Consider the following 15,325-nt stretch of genomic DNA (forward strand, 5'->3'; position numbering starts at 1 on the left):
ACTTCGGAGTATAGGATATTTCAGATTGTTTTAACTATTAAATCTTGACTTCCGAAATTTTCAAAAATTATAACATGAAAAATCCGAAGTATGGAGTACTTTGAAGCACCATAGAAAATTTCCTTTATCCCACATCGGTATCATTGCTTTGACAATCGATGTAGGATGCAATCCCTTACTCTTCAACGGGATAGAAACCAAGGAACAAAGATTACCAAAGAGACCAATGAACAAAGTGAAGAATACTCAAATGGATTTTGGAATTTGGGTTCAAAAAGGAGAAAATGTAGGAGATTTGAAATCCTAACTGAATTTTTGATTCATTTTGTGGGCTAATTACAATAGGAGGTTGCAAGGGAATTTAATGAATAAAAAAGGATGAAAATGGTGATTTTGAGACGTCCCATAAGGTTAATTTTTTGGGAAACTCAAAATGATACATCATGGTACAAGCCTAAAGTGAAATATTATTACAAGCAAAATTGGTTCGACTGGTTGGTTAAAGTAGTTTGCCCGTTCATGCATCCAAGCTCATATACTCCTTATAAATTAAAGTTGCTTATTATATCATTTTTTTTTTCTAAAGTAGACTATTACAAAATATATTTGGAATTTACAACTCAAATAATGTTTGAACTAGAAAAGGAGTATTCAATCATGTTGTGATGCTGGCCCAGCCCCACACATCATACGGATGCACGTAGGCAGAGATGCTGGCCTCTCACCCATCTCTTTTTCTTCCTAGTTTTTAAGTGTCACAAGTTTTGGTAGATTCTGAGAATTTGCAAGTTGAGTTCAATTGAGAGTAGGGTGAGGAAGAAGCTGATAGTTGTAATTGTTAGCGGACCATCGTCATCATTTGTCGATGCTGATTCTGAGTAAGGTTGTTTAGCCTCTGAAATTCTTCAGCACCAAATGTTTCTCAAGGCTGAATATAAGTTTGGTAGAATACGAGGTTTAGAACGTCTGCAATCTGCATTGTGAGTCTTGCCATTATCTCTTTCACGTCTGAACAAGGTATGAGATAAGCAAGTTGGACAAATTGCCGCGACGTTGAGTGAAACTCAATCTTCGTGGGTACGATCTCGTTCTTATCTCTGTACTGTTATTGATTCGTACACTAGTGAGTAGTTTAGTTTAAGAGTTCAAAATTTTCATTTTAGGATGTTCTAAAATCTAGAACATAATGGCATAGTATGCAGGCAACAAAATCAACTAAAACAGTAACTATTTTCCCATTCATGATCAACCTCAAGAGTCAGACACAAACGTTAGAACTTCAAACATTTAGGTGAAAACAAACCATCACTACCCTCCTCAGTTAGTCAAATCAAATTCTTGCCTAGCATCTCCACTAGAGCTCTTACAGATGGTGGAGCCACTGTTGCAGCCATTAGAACCACCAGCAATGCCAAGGCACAAAGCTTCAGCCAATGGTCCACCAGGTGGTGACCCCATCATCCATGACATAGGGTTCATCCACTGGGACTTCAAACCCCCAACACTTTCCCTCTCTTCCCCCAAAACTCCAAGCCCCATTTGGGTATTTTCCCTCTCTTCATTGCTTCCTTCCCCTCCAGACATTGATAGAGTGAGAGATGAAAAGGGCAGCTTCTGGTTTGGAGAAACAAAAACTCTATCTTCTTCTCTTTCTGCTGATGTTGATGTTGACCATGCATCAATGAAATGCCTTGTCTGTTGAATTTGCAGGCCTTGGATTTCACCGCTGTAATCTGTGTGCAAATTCAGTGAGCTTTCAGTTTGTTGCCTTGGAACATCCACATCTGTGTTAGTAGGCTTTGTGTAGTTGTGACTGCTGCTCTTTAGGCCCAGCTTGAATTGCATCATTTGCCCCCACTCTTGGTTTGAGCCACCCACAGCTGGGGCTTCCCCATTCATGAACCAAGCCAAGGACCTTCCATGGTCAAGGACAAAAACCTCATTTATTACACAAAACAAAGGAAACATCCAAGCAAGAACCACATCACATGAGAAGAACTTCTCTGCAACGAGATGCCACTGTAGTAGTATCACAATTCATTTATGTGATGCCAAGTAGAAAAGTTAAAACACATCGCAGTGATTGATAGAATTCAAATACCGCTGCAGCGGCATCTTGTTGTAGGTATGTTTCTCTAGAAACAACTTTCTGTCACGGGATGGTACAATGACGGTATTACAAGCCAATTAAGCAATGCCAAGTGAAAATGTTAAAACACATTGTAGTGACTAATTGCTTGAAATACTGCTATGCTACAGTGACATCCTGTGCACATTAATAGGGAACGGATAAGAACAAAGCAATAAAATACAACCGAATTAATGAGTTTTGGTCCTAAGTTTCATAGCATTAAAAAATTGAATCCAAACCTAACCTAACCCAAAACCAAACCCACCTGGGTTGGACATGTGATCCAGCAGCAGCGGCAGCACTAGGAACCATGTTGCCAGAATATGGACTTTGCCGGTTGGTGATGTTGCTTTGTCTGAAAAAATTAGCCGTAGGACTTCTCATGTTGTTGTTGTTGGTGAGGAAGTTGGGGTTTAGGGTTTGGGATTCCACAGGCTTTCTTGAACGGTTCCTGGTCTTGTGAGCGTGTCTCTCACAGTACTTCAGATCCGGAGCTACATCTCTGGAACACCTCCATTTTTTTCCATCTGTTCTTTTGCACCTCCATGGCTCCGGATCCGAGCTCCCAGAAATCCCCAACTCCAGTGAACCCTTCACCACTAAACAAAAAACCCAGTAACAAAGTAAAACAAAGGAATGGTTTTTTTTGTATTTTGAAGACAAAGGAACACAAACGTTGTTAAAATAGACCTAACGATGGAGTCTGCCTACAAATACATCGGAATTCACGGGCACTTAGAGCCGTTGGATCCAATCTACGGGTTGAATGTAAGGGCTCTAAGTGCCGAAATATGTAATACTCCAGTGTATTGTAGACAAATTCCAAAAGATGAAAAAAACAAGGAGAAAGATTTACAATTTGGGAACAAACGAGGGACATTTGATGTGTTCTTGGAAGTTGGTAAAAGTAATTGGGGAGGGACAGGGGAAGAGTCCATCATGTACTTGTAAATCATTGTCTGTCTCTCAAGCTCTTCCCTTTGAGCTGCTGTAAAAGGGAGTCTCACATTCACCATTCCACCTATTCAAATTCAAAAATTTCATATAAAAAATTTAAAATTAAAAAAACCCAACAGAAAAAGGACCAGAAAATAACTAAACTGTTCATCAAGTATGGAATCTTTGTTATTTTTTTTAAGAAATAAAGGTGGGAACTTTACCTGAGGAACTGAAAGCCAAGGTGTGATCAGAGCCAGGCAGATGGTGCTGCAGAGACTTTGGGAGGACAAAATCAGAACCGACAGGATTGTATAAATCAGTCGGACAACTCGGGACTGGATTGCTTGTGTTGCAAAACAAAGGTCCACCACCAGCACCAGGACTGTTATCCCAAACCCCACAAGCTTCTCTTCCTGCACTGGCAAGCAGAGGATCATGATGATGAGGATGATGATGCATCACCGTCATCGTCTTCTTCCGAGGAAATGATTGCTGGGTTTGTTGGGTTTGCTGGGTGTTTTGCATCATCAAACCCAGCCACTCTGTTTCTGCTGCTGCTCCCTTCTCAGCAAACCCATTTCTTTTTCCCATGATTTGGTATTAAAAAAAACTCAAAAAATTGAAATAAAAAAGGGCACCTTTTCTGAGTTTTTCTCACCGCCTTCCCCTTCAATGTTCAACCCCACAAAACTCCAAAAAGGAAAATGGCCTTAATTACAACCCACGCTAGCTTTACCTCTCTCTCTCTCTCTCTCTTCTGTGGGTGCGAGTGTGGTGGTGTTGTTGGGGGTGGGGGGGGGGGGTGGTGGGGGTGGGGTTTTGCTAGGGTGTGGCGGTGCCGCCATTTTTAGCCATGTGTTGGGCTTTGCTACCCAAGTTTCCAACATTACTTCCTCTTATGAATAAGGACAAAACTAGTACAAGCAGCTGGCAACAAACCCAGAATAACATCTCTCTCTCTCTCTCTCTCTCACCGTGGCACATAACGTTTACTTCACGCCTAATCTAACAGTGTTAAGTTTCTAAAAGTAGGGGATTATAGCCTTATAGGTCCCAATATTTGGCCATAAAAAGGAAAAGGATTCTTTTTTTCTCTTCCCATCCCCTCTTCTCACATTCTCTATTTTGTTTTTTTCATTCTATAAAAAATTAATATAAGATGTTGACGTAATTTAACCGTGACCATTCAAATAGGAGGAGAGGGAAAACAAGAAAAAGAGAATCCTACTCCCATAAATAGAGGGCACCACTTGAAAAAAAAATAATTAGCTACAATAGTGTGTTCTCTCAACATTAATTATTTTAAGAAACTTTTAACGAAAATAACATTTTTACTCTAAAAACTCACTTTTGATACTATTCACTTACAAAACTTTTTTGTCATTTTGATTAAAACTCAAAGTTTTCAAACCTTTTTCATTGGTTTTCATTTATTTTAAATAGTTGTTTCTTTTTCGTTTATTTGTAAGTATGAGGTTTTATATTCAATTTTATTGATGACGAGTTCGATATCAATTTATTATATATGACACGTGTAGCTTAACCTACATCCTGACTCTTAGTATAAATATATTTTTAATTCGAAATGAATAGTTTAGTGAAAAGCGAACAAAGGTTTGAAACCTCCAAACCAAATAAGAACTTCACCGGATGCATTCTTTGGGCCGACTTTACTTTAATATTAAAAGTATGTTACTGCCTTATGTGATACTGAAACTCCATAAGGAGGTGCATTAATATGCTATTAATGTGTGGTAGGAGATTTATATTAAAAAGAATGTTTCACATCTTTCTCCTTGTAATTTAGAATAATTCAGTATAGGTGCTTGTTTAAAAAAAAAATTATATATGGAAAAATTATTATTATTAAGAGAACGAGAGAAAACTCGAAAATTTTACATTAATTTAGAAGAGCAGAGAATTTCGAATGCAGAACACATAGGTAGAAATCCAATATTTTGTCCAGCAAGTTATTAGACTACATGCACACGAATTTAAATTGCAACAAGCGGCTATTAAGATAAGATTACATACATTCGGTAAATCTAGGAGTGTGACAGCCTGTCCCGGATTTTTTCGTATCGTAGGGGTGAAATGACGATTTTGCCCCTAACATGGTTGTTTTGTTGTGTGGTTGTTTTGGGTGTTGCTTGGGTGGTTTTGGACCACACACACACCACACTCACTCACCCTTTCTCTCTGCCCTATCCCGAGCTCTCTCTCTCTCCCATTTCTATTCTTTTTGTACGGACGACAACCAAAACCCTTGAAACCTTCACAGATCGAGGAAACAAATTATATATTCGTGCTTGTGAGGTCCTTAGGAGATCAACCATACCCATTTCAGGTAAGGATACCTTTGTTTTCACGTTGAACTCGGGATACCCCGATTTGGTCACTGTTCATGCACACGTTAATTCTTGTGTTTTTGGGAATTTCAAGCTTGTAGGAAGCTTGGTGAGGTCCTTAGAAGGCTCGAGGTGGTTCGTTTGAAGGTTTTGGACGTCGGGATCGTGAGTTACAAGGTTGGCCGGAGTTGGTAGTGTTTTCCCGGTGAGATTCCGTGGGTTTTAGTGCTTGAAAGTGGTATGGATTTGTTCCTCTTGTTGTAAGCTTCATTTTGGTACCAATTTTGTGAAATTTGGTTGAAAAACGAGTGAGATACAAGGTTTTAAAGTTTTCCCGGTTTTCCGGTTTTCCGGCGCCGGAGTTTGGCCGGAGAAGATGACGGAATATTCGGTCAGTTTGGACGGAATATTCCTAACGGCGTTAACGGCATCAGTTAGATTTAACGGAATATTCCTGACCGCGTTAACTGACGCCGTCAGTGTGCCAGGCACGTGCCTGCGCGTGGGCGGCACACGTGGCCGTGCCTTGGTCGGCGCGTGGGGGCGCGTGCGGCAGCGGAAAATTTTTCTAAAAATATGGGGATGTTCCTGAGGTTGAGTAGATCACGTTGGTGTATTCATACACCCCATTTGAGCTTTGTATGAGAAGTTATTTCGTAAGGTTGGTTATGTGCTTTAAAATTAACGTTTTTATAGTTGTTTCGCATATAGGTGAGACCAATCCCGAGGACGAGCGTGGTCACTCGAGGCAAGGCCCTTCTACTTACCAGTGAGTGGGCTTTTGGTTTTCCGTATATACCTATATACTTATGTTTTTCCCAGAAAATGAATTGAAACGTTTATACGTTTATATGCCATGCATTATGTTGCCGTTTGTTTATGCATTATTAGTAGCATATATATATTTGTATGTTGGTGCTGCGGACACACAGGTAAGTGCCAGGTAAGTTATGGTTATATTCATGTTCAGTAGTGATTTGAGATGCATAGAGAGCTCATAACCTGCACCCCCGGTGTTAGTGCTCCCGCCCAGAGTTGGGCACAGTCCTTCACGTGATGTTCACCTCCCACACCACACGCTCATCTTGGATACAAGTTAGGTGCACAGTCCTGTCGTACATACCACTTTAGGTGGTTCCGACTCGTAGGTGACCCGCGATTATTCGCCCAGCCTTACGTGATCGTAGCACTTGAGCGTACTTATTATACACCTAGTCCTGTCGTACATACCACTTTAAGTGGTTCCGACTCGTGTGCAGGTATAGTTAGTGAGATGGAGATTTGAGTTCTATATTCAGCCGTACAGGTCACGTTAAGTGACTCCGGCTGACAGATTACATTACATAGTTTTGACATTTCCTGAGCACTTGCATTCTATTTAGAAGCATTTGACATGGTATATTTCTGAGCATGATTTATATATATGTATATTATATTTTCTGGGAAGTATACAGGTTTTACGGCGAGGGGTTAGAACTTTGTTTATAAAAATGGTTTTTGAAAAGCTTTGTTTTTGCCCACTCACGCTTTCTGTTTTGCGCCCCTCCAGGTTCTAGTTGGCTAGCACTTTTGGTGGCTCCCCAGAGGATTTTTCCGGCATATCTGACAGAGTATCACCAGTGTAGGACCACCTTTGGGTGTGTTTATGTAGTGTTGTTTCTCCCGGACTGCATTAGGTCTTCGTGCTTTGAACTTTGTTTTCACACTTACGCTTGCACATGTATGTTCTTACGTTGTGTATAGCTGGTTTTTATTTATTCGTACTTTTATTATTATTTTATTAGCTCCGCACTGTGCACATGGTTACGTTACTTCCATGTGACGGCCAGCATGCCCTGATCTCGGTCGGGGTGTGTCAAGGAGTGTAGTCAAACTAAGATTTTAAAGGATTTTAAAGGATTTTAAAAGTGATATATTTGATATGATTTAAGAGGATTAAAGATTCCTATAAAATTCATATGGAGTTTTAAGAATTTGAATGGACTGTGGTGGATTGTGGTGGAAGGATTTGAAATCCTAAGGGGTGAGGTTGGATTCTTTTTAGCATTGGTTATATATACTTTTGGCTCTCAAATCCCACAAAATCCACAACTTATTGAAATCTTCCAAAATCTTAATTTTTTGAATACGCTTAGATTTGGATGGATTTTAAAATCCTTTAAAATCTTTTAATTGACTTCACCTAGATTTTAAAGGATTCTAAAATCCTTTAATTGACCACACCTAGATTTGAATGGATTCTAAAATCCTTTAAAATCTTTTAATTGACTACAATAGGATTTTAAAGTCTTTTAAAATCCTCTCAAATCTAAGTTTGACTACACCCCATCCACCTCCGCTGTTGTTCCACCAACTATGATGACAGCGTCTGACGAAATTGTGCTACAATTCCTTGGATATTGTTCGACTTCACTAAAAATTATTGGAATTTTGTAGTTCAAAAAAATATATGAATGTTGATATTTTGAAAGAGCTAAATTGGAAGACAATTGTATTTTTTTATAATGTTAGGAAGAATAAACTTGTAAATAAAATTTTATAAACTAAATGACATGGAAGTTGATGATTGGATTATTACTTTAGTATTGATAAATGTGCTCATTCCTATTAGTTGCACATCATCTAGTTTGCAAATTTTATCTACAAATTTAGTATGCCTAAAATTACCTTTCTGTAAAACTCTCAATTAGATTAAAAATTTTAATTTGAGAAATATTAACGAGACTCTCTTAAAAAATGAAATATCTCATGAACTCTATGACATTTTATATTTTTTTGCATAATATTTTATAATATTATCACAAAAATTAATGTAAAGATGCGGGTTGATAGAAAATTCATTGAAAATTCTCCTAGCATTTTTCTTTTTATTTATTTCAATTTGTTCGATAGCAGACCGTAAGCATTGACTACTTCCAGAGAAATGAGTCAAAATATTTTCAGTGCAGAAGCAAGGCTCTCATTGGTTGTCTGTCATTTTGTACAACTGACACGTTGAGACTCTGACGTAAGCTTGACGGCATCACATCCCGCCGTTAACAAATGTCAAGCATTGGGAAGCATCAAGTCATGTGCATGTAGTGTTTCGTGCCGTATTCTAAACACACTGAAAAATCTTTTGCTTCAAGAATTATTGGAAGTTTTGAAAGGAAAAAGGCTGGTGAGATGTTGATGCAGTAACCAACTTCGCCATGGTTAATTGACGTTCGCCCATCTCACTCGCCCTATTAATTTAGACCCCACAAATGTTGAGACATTTAATATAGCAAATTGGTTTAGGGAATGTTTTATAACTTATGCAACACATTGATTTGAAACCTTTCGTTCTCTCTACCCAAAAATGATGCATAAAAGTTTAATGTGATGGTGTGAATAATTAATAAGTTTTGGTTAGTTTGGTTATGTCTGATATGTTGTTTATATATCTGGGTGGAGCCCAAATCATTCATGTCTTTGTCTCTCGGATTTGTGATTAGTGAGTTTACTAGTGTCATGGTCGATGTTTAGTTGCACGAGTAAGGATTGTGGACTGGACTTGGATTTCGGATTAAGGTTTGAGAAAATGAGGTCCAATTGTCTCTACTTAAGAATTGAGTGTTGACGATACATAATGAGTATAGTCGGATTTCAATTAGTCATATCCAATACTTAAAGCTCGATTCATTATTATTCAAGGACCTCCAATGTGATCTAATTTAGAAGAGATTCTTGAGTAGGCCACTTGTGTCACAAAGATTGTGGACAGAACTCGTATATTGGACTAATGTTCGAAAAAATGGCCAATTTGTTCCCTAACTGAGACTTGAGTGTCAAAGACACATGATAAGTCTAGTTAGATTCCAATTAGTCTTATCGAATGATCAAATCACAATCCAATGCTATCCAAGTGGTTCGACCAAATGGGACCAAATTTAGAAGAGATTCTTGAATACATCTACTCATGCTACGTCACTTATCCGCTAAAGACAGATAAGAAGAAATCATATCTTACACAAGCCCATTTTGGGGAGCTTGAATGCAAGGATTTGCCATTATGTGTCTTGAGCGGATTGGTGACTTAACACAGTTGACCCTACCTAAAAATTTCTCCTAATATATATAGAAATTTTTTGCCAAGTAAGGGAGAATCAGAGTGAAACATTGTGGCCAAGAGAAATATTATATGGGTACATATATAGAGTTCCTTGGTGTAACATGAAGAGCTGAATTAAAGATTACAATTACTTTGGCAGCCTTGTCAAATATCATGGTAGGGTAAAAATCTTGAAGCTGATTTCAAAGTACATTTTCATGTCCACGGTACAACCTTGAAGACTGAAGAGATGAGAAGAGAGTAATATGGACAAGGAGTCGTACGCAGTACCATTTCTGATAATTTCAAAGGATAAGATTCATGCAGTGTAGAACCAGTACTTGTTTTTGTATTTCTTGCTTTAAGACCTAGAGATCCTAAATTTTTTATCTCATGATTTTAGACGGTGAATTGCTTTGTTGTACAATGTGATCGAAAAATACTCGTCTGTCTTGTTTAGATATTATTACTAATTCCCGTGTTAAACGATATAATTGATATCTCATAAATTTATGATATAATGTTGATAATAAATTTACATAAAAATAATAATTAACATGTGTGATAATATCTTACGTCCGTCTTACAATTAGACTAAAAATCTTTTCATTTGTTTAATGCTTTATAAATTGTTTGCTAATTCGGGAATGATAGTTACCTTCTATTATATCTTCTTTTTGGCGTTCTCATTATACTACGTCGTTTACTGATAGAAACCGTCTTATCTCAAAAAAACCATCTTTGTGAAACTTAAACCGGATAGAAAATAGTTTATCTTTTTACCTGTTATCTATTAAACAGACGAGCTTAGTGTTTTGATTACATAGCAATGATCCTTTAAGGATAATCCCAAAAAAATGAACAGCTTTGCAGATTAGAAATGAGAAGGTAAAACAGCAAGTGGCCTTCTACTACAGTAGTAGAGAGAAGTATCACTCTTACATCACGTTGTAGGTTCGAATCCCGTTGGCTTCCTATCCTAACATCTAATCTAACAAATGTTATTGTTTGATTAAAAAAAAAAGAAAAAAAAAAGGAAGGTAAAATGGAAAATTACAAAGGAGAAGGTATGTAGCATTCTTTAGCGGTTCATCTTAATCATACATGTACTAGATGAAAATTTTAAATGCTGACACAAAAATTGATGTTAAACTTTGAGGTGACATAAAGTCTATAAAGAGTTGCACTTTAAAAAAAATCTCCTTAGCATTTCTCTATCTTAGTATTAACCTGGTTTAGTCTTCCTAACAGTTATGGACCCTCTAAATAGAAACAATTTTGTGCAGAGCTTCCAGGGTGTAATACCATCACAAATCGGTTAATGATTGCATTCTTCTCAAGTGGCAAAGTGAATGGTTTTAAATCATATATGTTATACCTTTTCTGTTTCCCACAAAGTTGTTTAATTGGATGGTAATCTTCTCTAAACATCAAAGAATCTTCCCTTCCCAAAATGATAATCTAACACAGATCAACCCTCATGTGCTGCACTATAAGCATGAACATTAATATATCTAGTTGTTACTTCTATATGTAAAATTGACAATAATCACTGATACTAGTTGTATACAAGGTAGAGGAAGGATGGGCGGTGGGTTTCCGGGTGTAATGGTCCTCACCCCTTCAAGGGAGGGTAGGTGCCTCGCATCACACGTGACCATTGCCGAAGAATTAATCTCACCTAATCTTTCTCTATTTAAAAATAAAAAGGCCTAGCCATGCCGAATACTCTCATTAATCATTGATATCTTTTTTACCCATCTCATTAGCCACTAATATGTCTTTACTCACCTGATTATCACTATTAAGTCTTTTATATATCCTTATTTTATGCAACTAATGTTACTAACTATTGTCGGGTTTTTATAGCAAATGTGGGTTGTTGACATTTCTATATCATGGTCCAACCTCACTATGGACCAAGTAGATATGATCTGAAATTTTTGGGCATGTCATATACCATGTGTGGTCCTTTCCTTGTAGATAAAGGCATGTGCGGTCCTTTTTGGGAAAGGAAACCAACTGTTCATGCAACCCTCCGGCATTTTCCAGTCTCCTAATTGATCATCTCCTAAATCCACCTCCAAATAGAGAACTAAAACATTTCCACATAATCTGTTTTACAAACCATCTAATTATTTATGTACTAAAACTCCAGAATCTCAAGTGAAAGAAGAAGAAGAAGAAGCATGTGCATGTGTAGGTGTATTCAAAACTAAAAAATACACTCACTTGAGTGGACTGAAAAATGAAGCATGTGCATGTATTCTGACAAGTCAAAAGCATCACAGATTTAGAATAAAGTCAAATTTTTTAATTTAAAGCCTTGATCAGATCCAAAGCAAGACTTTTTCTGATTAATTTCATCATACACAAAAATGTGCAATAACCATAAAAATCATACCACTCTTTCAACAATCCACATAAAAAAAAAAAAATAAAAAAATAAACTAACATGAAAAATGACGTAAAATAATTAGAAATCAAATTTTAATTGCTGAATTGATCAACGACATAGAGAGCAAAAAATTGATCATTCAAACAATTAAAATTTGAAAAATGATCATTTTGACGGATTTTCCAATTCACATTACGATCTTTCAACTAATAATGAAACTATTGGATCTAATGGGGCTCTTTTGCTTCATAAGAATTCTGAGCTGAGCTTTTTGGCACTCAAGCTTTGTGCCCCAATGCCTACTTTTTGATCCAATTGCTCTGACAACTCTTGGGAATTCAACAAACCCCTTGATCCCTCTCTTTATGTGAGGATTTTCTGGTTCTGGTGAGGCTCTTTTCTGAACCGCCATGGATGAAAATCCACCGCTGTTTTCACTGAAAGCTGCTTTTTCACCCAAAAGCACTTCCCTTGAAGTTGCAGTAGAAAAACTGGAAACAGAATCATTGTTCCGATCACCACAAAAAGCCCCAGACATTTCACTGGAACTATCCAAACTAGCAACGTTAACAACCTCATTTTTATGTTTGATCTTGAAATGTGAGTTCTCGGCGGCACACAGCATTTTTTTACACCCCTCCAACTCTAACACCTTCTCTTCGAACAGAAGTCTCGCCTCGGCGAGCTTCATCTGAACTCTCTCCTCCCTCAGCACCTCCGCCATTCGAAGCATTTTCCTCTCCTCCTCGATCTCTTTCCTCATCTTCGTGATCTCCGACTTCCCGAAAGAAATCTCTCTAGCAAGCTCCTCGCAAACCCTCTCGATCGCTTCTCTCGCCCTCCTCTCCTCCCCCAACTCCTTGGCCAACCTCTTGTTCGAGCTCTCCAACTTCTTGCGCGCCTTACGCTGGTACTCGAGCTCGGCTTTCATTTCGATGATCTGGGCTCGCGTGTAATCCATCTCGGACTCCATTACCGGCTTGAAGAAGGTGAGATCCCAGAAGGAAGCGGCGAGCTTGCGGGCGGAGATGGGGAGGTGCAGGCAATGATGAACTTCTTGTTGCGGTTGCTTGTTGCTAAAGTCTTGGCATTGCCGCTGCTGGTTTTGTGGTTGTAGGGGAGGATTTTGATGGGGTTTTTGAGAATTATAAAAAGGGTTTTCGTACAGTTTCCAGGTAGGGAAAGCGGAAGTGGTGATTTCAATATTTCTGGTATTTCCTGGGCTAGGAGGAGGAGTACTATTGGTGCTCATCATCATGAACATCTTCTCCATATCTTCTTCTTTTGTGTGTAGTCTTTTTCCTTCTCAAATCCCTTTCTTTGCTGCTTCTTTCTTTTTACCTTTCTCTTTATTTTTCTTCTAATGGGGACTATCTCAGCCAGGAAAGCAATTGGGGTAGGCCCATTTGATCTTTGGAGGGAAGTTGCTTTGGAGATCTGGATGGATTGTGTTGTATCAAAGAAAAAAATTATACCAGATCACATGCACCTCCCACTCATCAATACCATGCTTGAGGTGACCTTAAATTGGAAAAAAAAATTTAACTACCATGTCCGTACTGCCACATAGTGTTGCTAGTTTATATATGATAATACAAGTGAACGATATAATTGATATTTCATAAATTTATGATGTAATGAAAATAAACAGATTCGACTAATGCTTGGTGGTTTAAGTGGTAAGGAGCTTGTTCCTCTTAAGCAAGGTCTTGAGTTCGAACCTTGTGAATGGAACAACCATCATTGGGAGAGCTTGCCCTCCGAATGAGGTCCGACCCGGCTCGAGGGATTAGTCCTCGCTTAGGGAATACCCTAGATTCATCCAAAAACAAGTAAACAGACTCGTATATTACGACATAAATAGTTATTACGTGATAATATCATAACCGCACGGGATAAAATTTGTCCTTGAATTGGTCTCTCTCTCCTTATTGATGGATCACCTCTCTTTTGGACTTAGAGTGACTTAAATTAGTGGTGGAATGTAATTAATGAGGCCACCAACATGCCAGCCATAGGCTGTCCAAATGGTCAACACAATTGAATGAAGTCTCATAGCAATTTGGCATCACCAAATTAACTGAGTCTCTGTTTCAATCATACACAAAGTTACTTAGTTGGGAATTCCACAGGACGAATCGATGGTCATGACACGAACACTCATCTCATCACTCAAATTCTTAATAGAGTTGTATATTCGATATGTATTTGATCTAATATCTTAGTAAATAGGGTGTTTGGATTTTTTTCCATACATTTTAGGTTCGAAACTCTCATAATTCTTAAATTATTGTAATACTTTCGAACTCTCCCCCTTACCTCCCCATAATAATAGTAAAATTAATAAAAAACAGAGTTGTATATTCGACGAGTAGAGAAAGTTAATGGAAAATCTCATCTCTATTCATTCTACAAGCTCCACATGGTTGGTCTCCTTTGTGTTGTTTGTTTTCTCGATCCATGGCCCCCTCCACTGGTTCATAAAAAACTAACTATATTATTTGATTACTCCCGACGTAACACTTAGATGACAAGATAGACTACTCATAAAAAAAGTGATGCTAGCGACACTTTTTTTTATCTTCCATACATTCTCTGTTAATTTATGTCCATTAATTATATTCACTTCATTCGATTTGACACTTACAAATTAAATTAAATGTGTAGATAGTACCACCCATAAAAAATTGTACAATGCACCTTCGAAACTTGGTTATATCGGTCCCCCTTAGAACCCCACTTCAACTTTACCCATATGCAAGAGATATTAACAAGGACACCAAGACAATAAAGGTTGGAGCAACGTATGCGGTCCAAATCAGAGGTCGGAGCCCAAATATGCACGGGTTGAATTTTGTTGTTTTACTTGTCATGATTTACTCTACAATCAACTCCAACATATGTTTTATTTGTTGTATGTTACAATTGGACATATCTCTCTTCATGTAACTGAATTACTAAATCATGATACGTAAATTTTTCCATCTTAACCCAAATTTGAAAAGGATAATGGAGAGTTGAAAGCATATTTTTCAGGTGTTTCTTTGCCTACTAAGACTTCCATTAAATATCATGACCATGAAATGGCAATGAATAGACATAGAGCACATGCACTTAGAAAATATCCTAGAAAAAGTTAGGATTTAGAGAACCATCTCTCAATTATTTATAGGCGGTTAGAAAAATACCCATGTTCTATTTGTTTTCCTTAAAGCAATGAAATCTAAGGAGAAACCCACATGCTCTATTTTAGTCCAAAATAGTCATGATGCACTTTTATTATTCTAATTTCTCATTCGTAGAACAATAATAGACGGGTGGACGATGATGTTTTTGAAGTGCAAATATTTAGATATGGAAGCCCTAATTGTGCAAGCATTCCATTTGGGAAGTCAGTGGGATTAGCTAGCCCAGGTGGTGATGAAACATGGAAAATG

General features: G+C 37.8%; 2 protein-coding genes across 2 annotated transcripts; both read right to left on the bottom strand.

Annotated features, from left to right (window-relative positions):
- Nucleotides 1-1,211: 1,211 nt before the first annotated feature.
- Nucleotides 1,212-3,958, bottom strand: LOC137711701 (growth-regulating factor 8). The gene is made up of 4 exons (XM_068450963.2): nt 3,292-3,958; nt 2,988-3,152; nt 2,397-2,730; nt 1,212-1,915 (listed from the first exon to the last, which is right to left on the bottom strand). Exons 1-4 carry the CDS (start codon nt 3,659-3,661, stop codon nt 1,318-1,320), a joined length of 1,467 nt encoding a protein of 488 aa, XP_068307064.1. The 5' UTR covers nt 3,662-3,958; the 3' UTR covers nt 1,212-1,317.
- Nucleotides 3,959-11,941: 7,983 nt separating this feature from the next.
- On the bottom strand, nt 11,942-13,394 carry BLT (branchless trichome). Its single transcript, XM_068450933.2, has one exon. The coding sequence runs from the start codon at nt 13,159-13,161 to the stop codon at nt 12,091-12,093; it is 1,071 nt and encodes a 356-aa protein (XP_068307034.1). The 5' UTR covers nt 13,162-13,394; the 3' UTR covers nt 11,942-12,090.
- Between the last annotated feature and the right edge of the window lie 1,931 nt (nt 13,395-15,325).

The sequence above is a fragment of the Pyrus communis genome, chromosome 6, assembly GCF_041283825.1.
Source record: "Pyrus communis isolate YQ-2024b chromosome 6, ASM4128382v1, whole genome shotgun sequence".
Lineage (NCBI taxonomy): Eukaryota > Viridiplantae > Streptophyta > Magnoliopsida > Rosales > Rosaceae > Pyrus > Pyrus communis.

Excerpts from the sequence above, each read along its gene's own strand:
- LOC137711701 (XM_068450963.2), bottom strand. The coding sequence starts at position 3,661 with ATGGGAAAAAGAAATGGGTTTGCTGAGAAGGGAGCAGCAGCAGAAACA. Across the intron at positions 3,153-3,291 it reads CTTGGCTTTCAGTTCCTCAG|GTGGAATGGTGAATGTGAGA; the intron begins GTAAAGTTCCCA and ends GAATTTGAATAG. Across the intron at positions 2,731-2,987 it reads CCCTCGTTTGTTCCCAAATT|TGGTGAAGGGTTCACTGGAG; the intron begins GTAAATCTTTCT and ends TTTTTTGTTTAG.
- BLT (XM_068450933.2), bottom strand. The coding sequence starts at position 13,161 with ATGGAGAAGATGTTCATGATGATGAGCACCAATAGTACTCCTCCTCCT.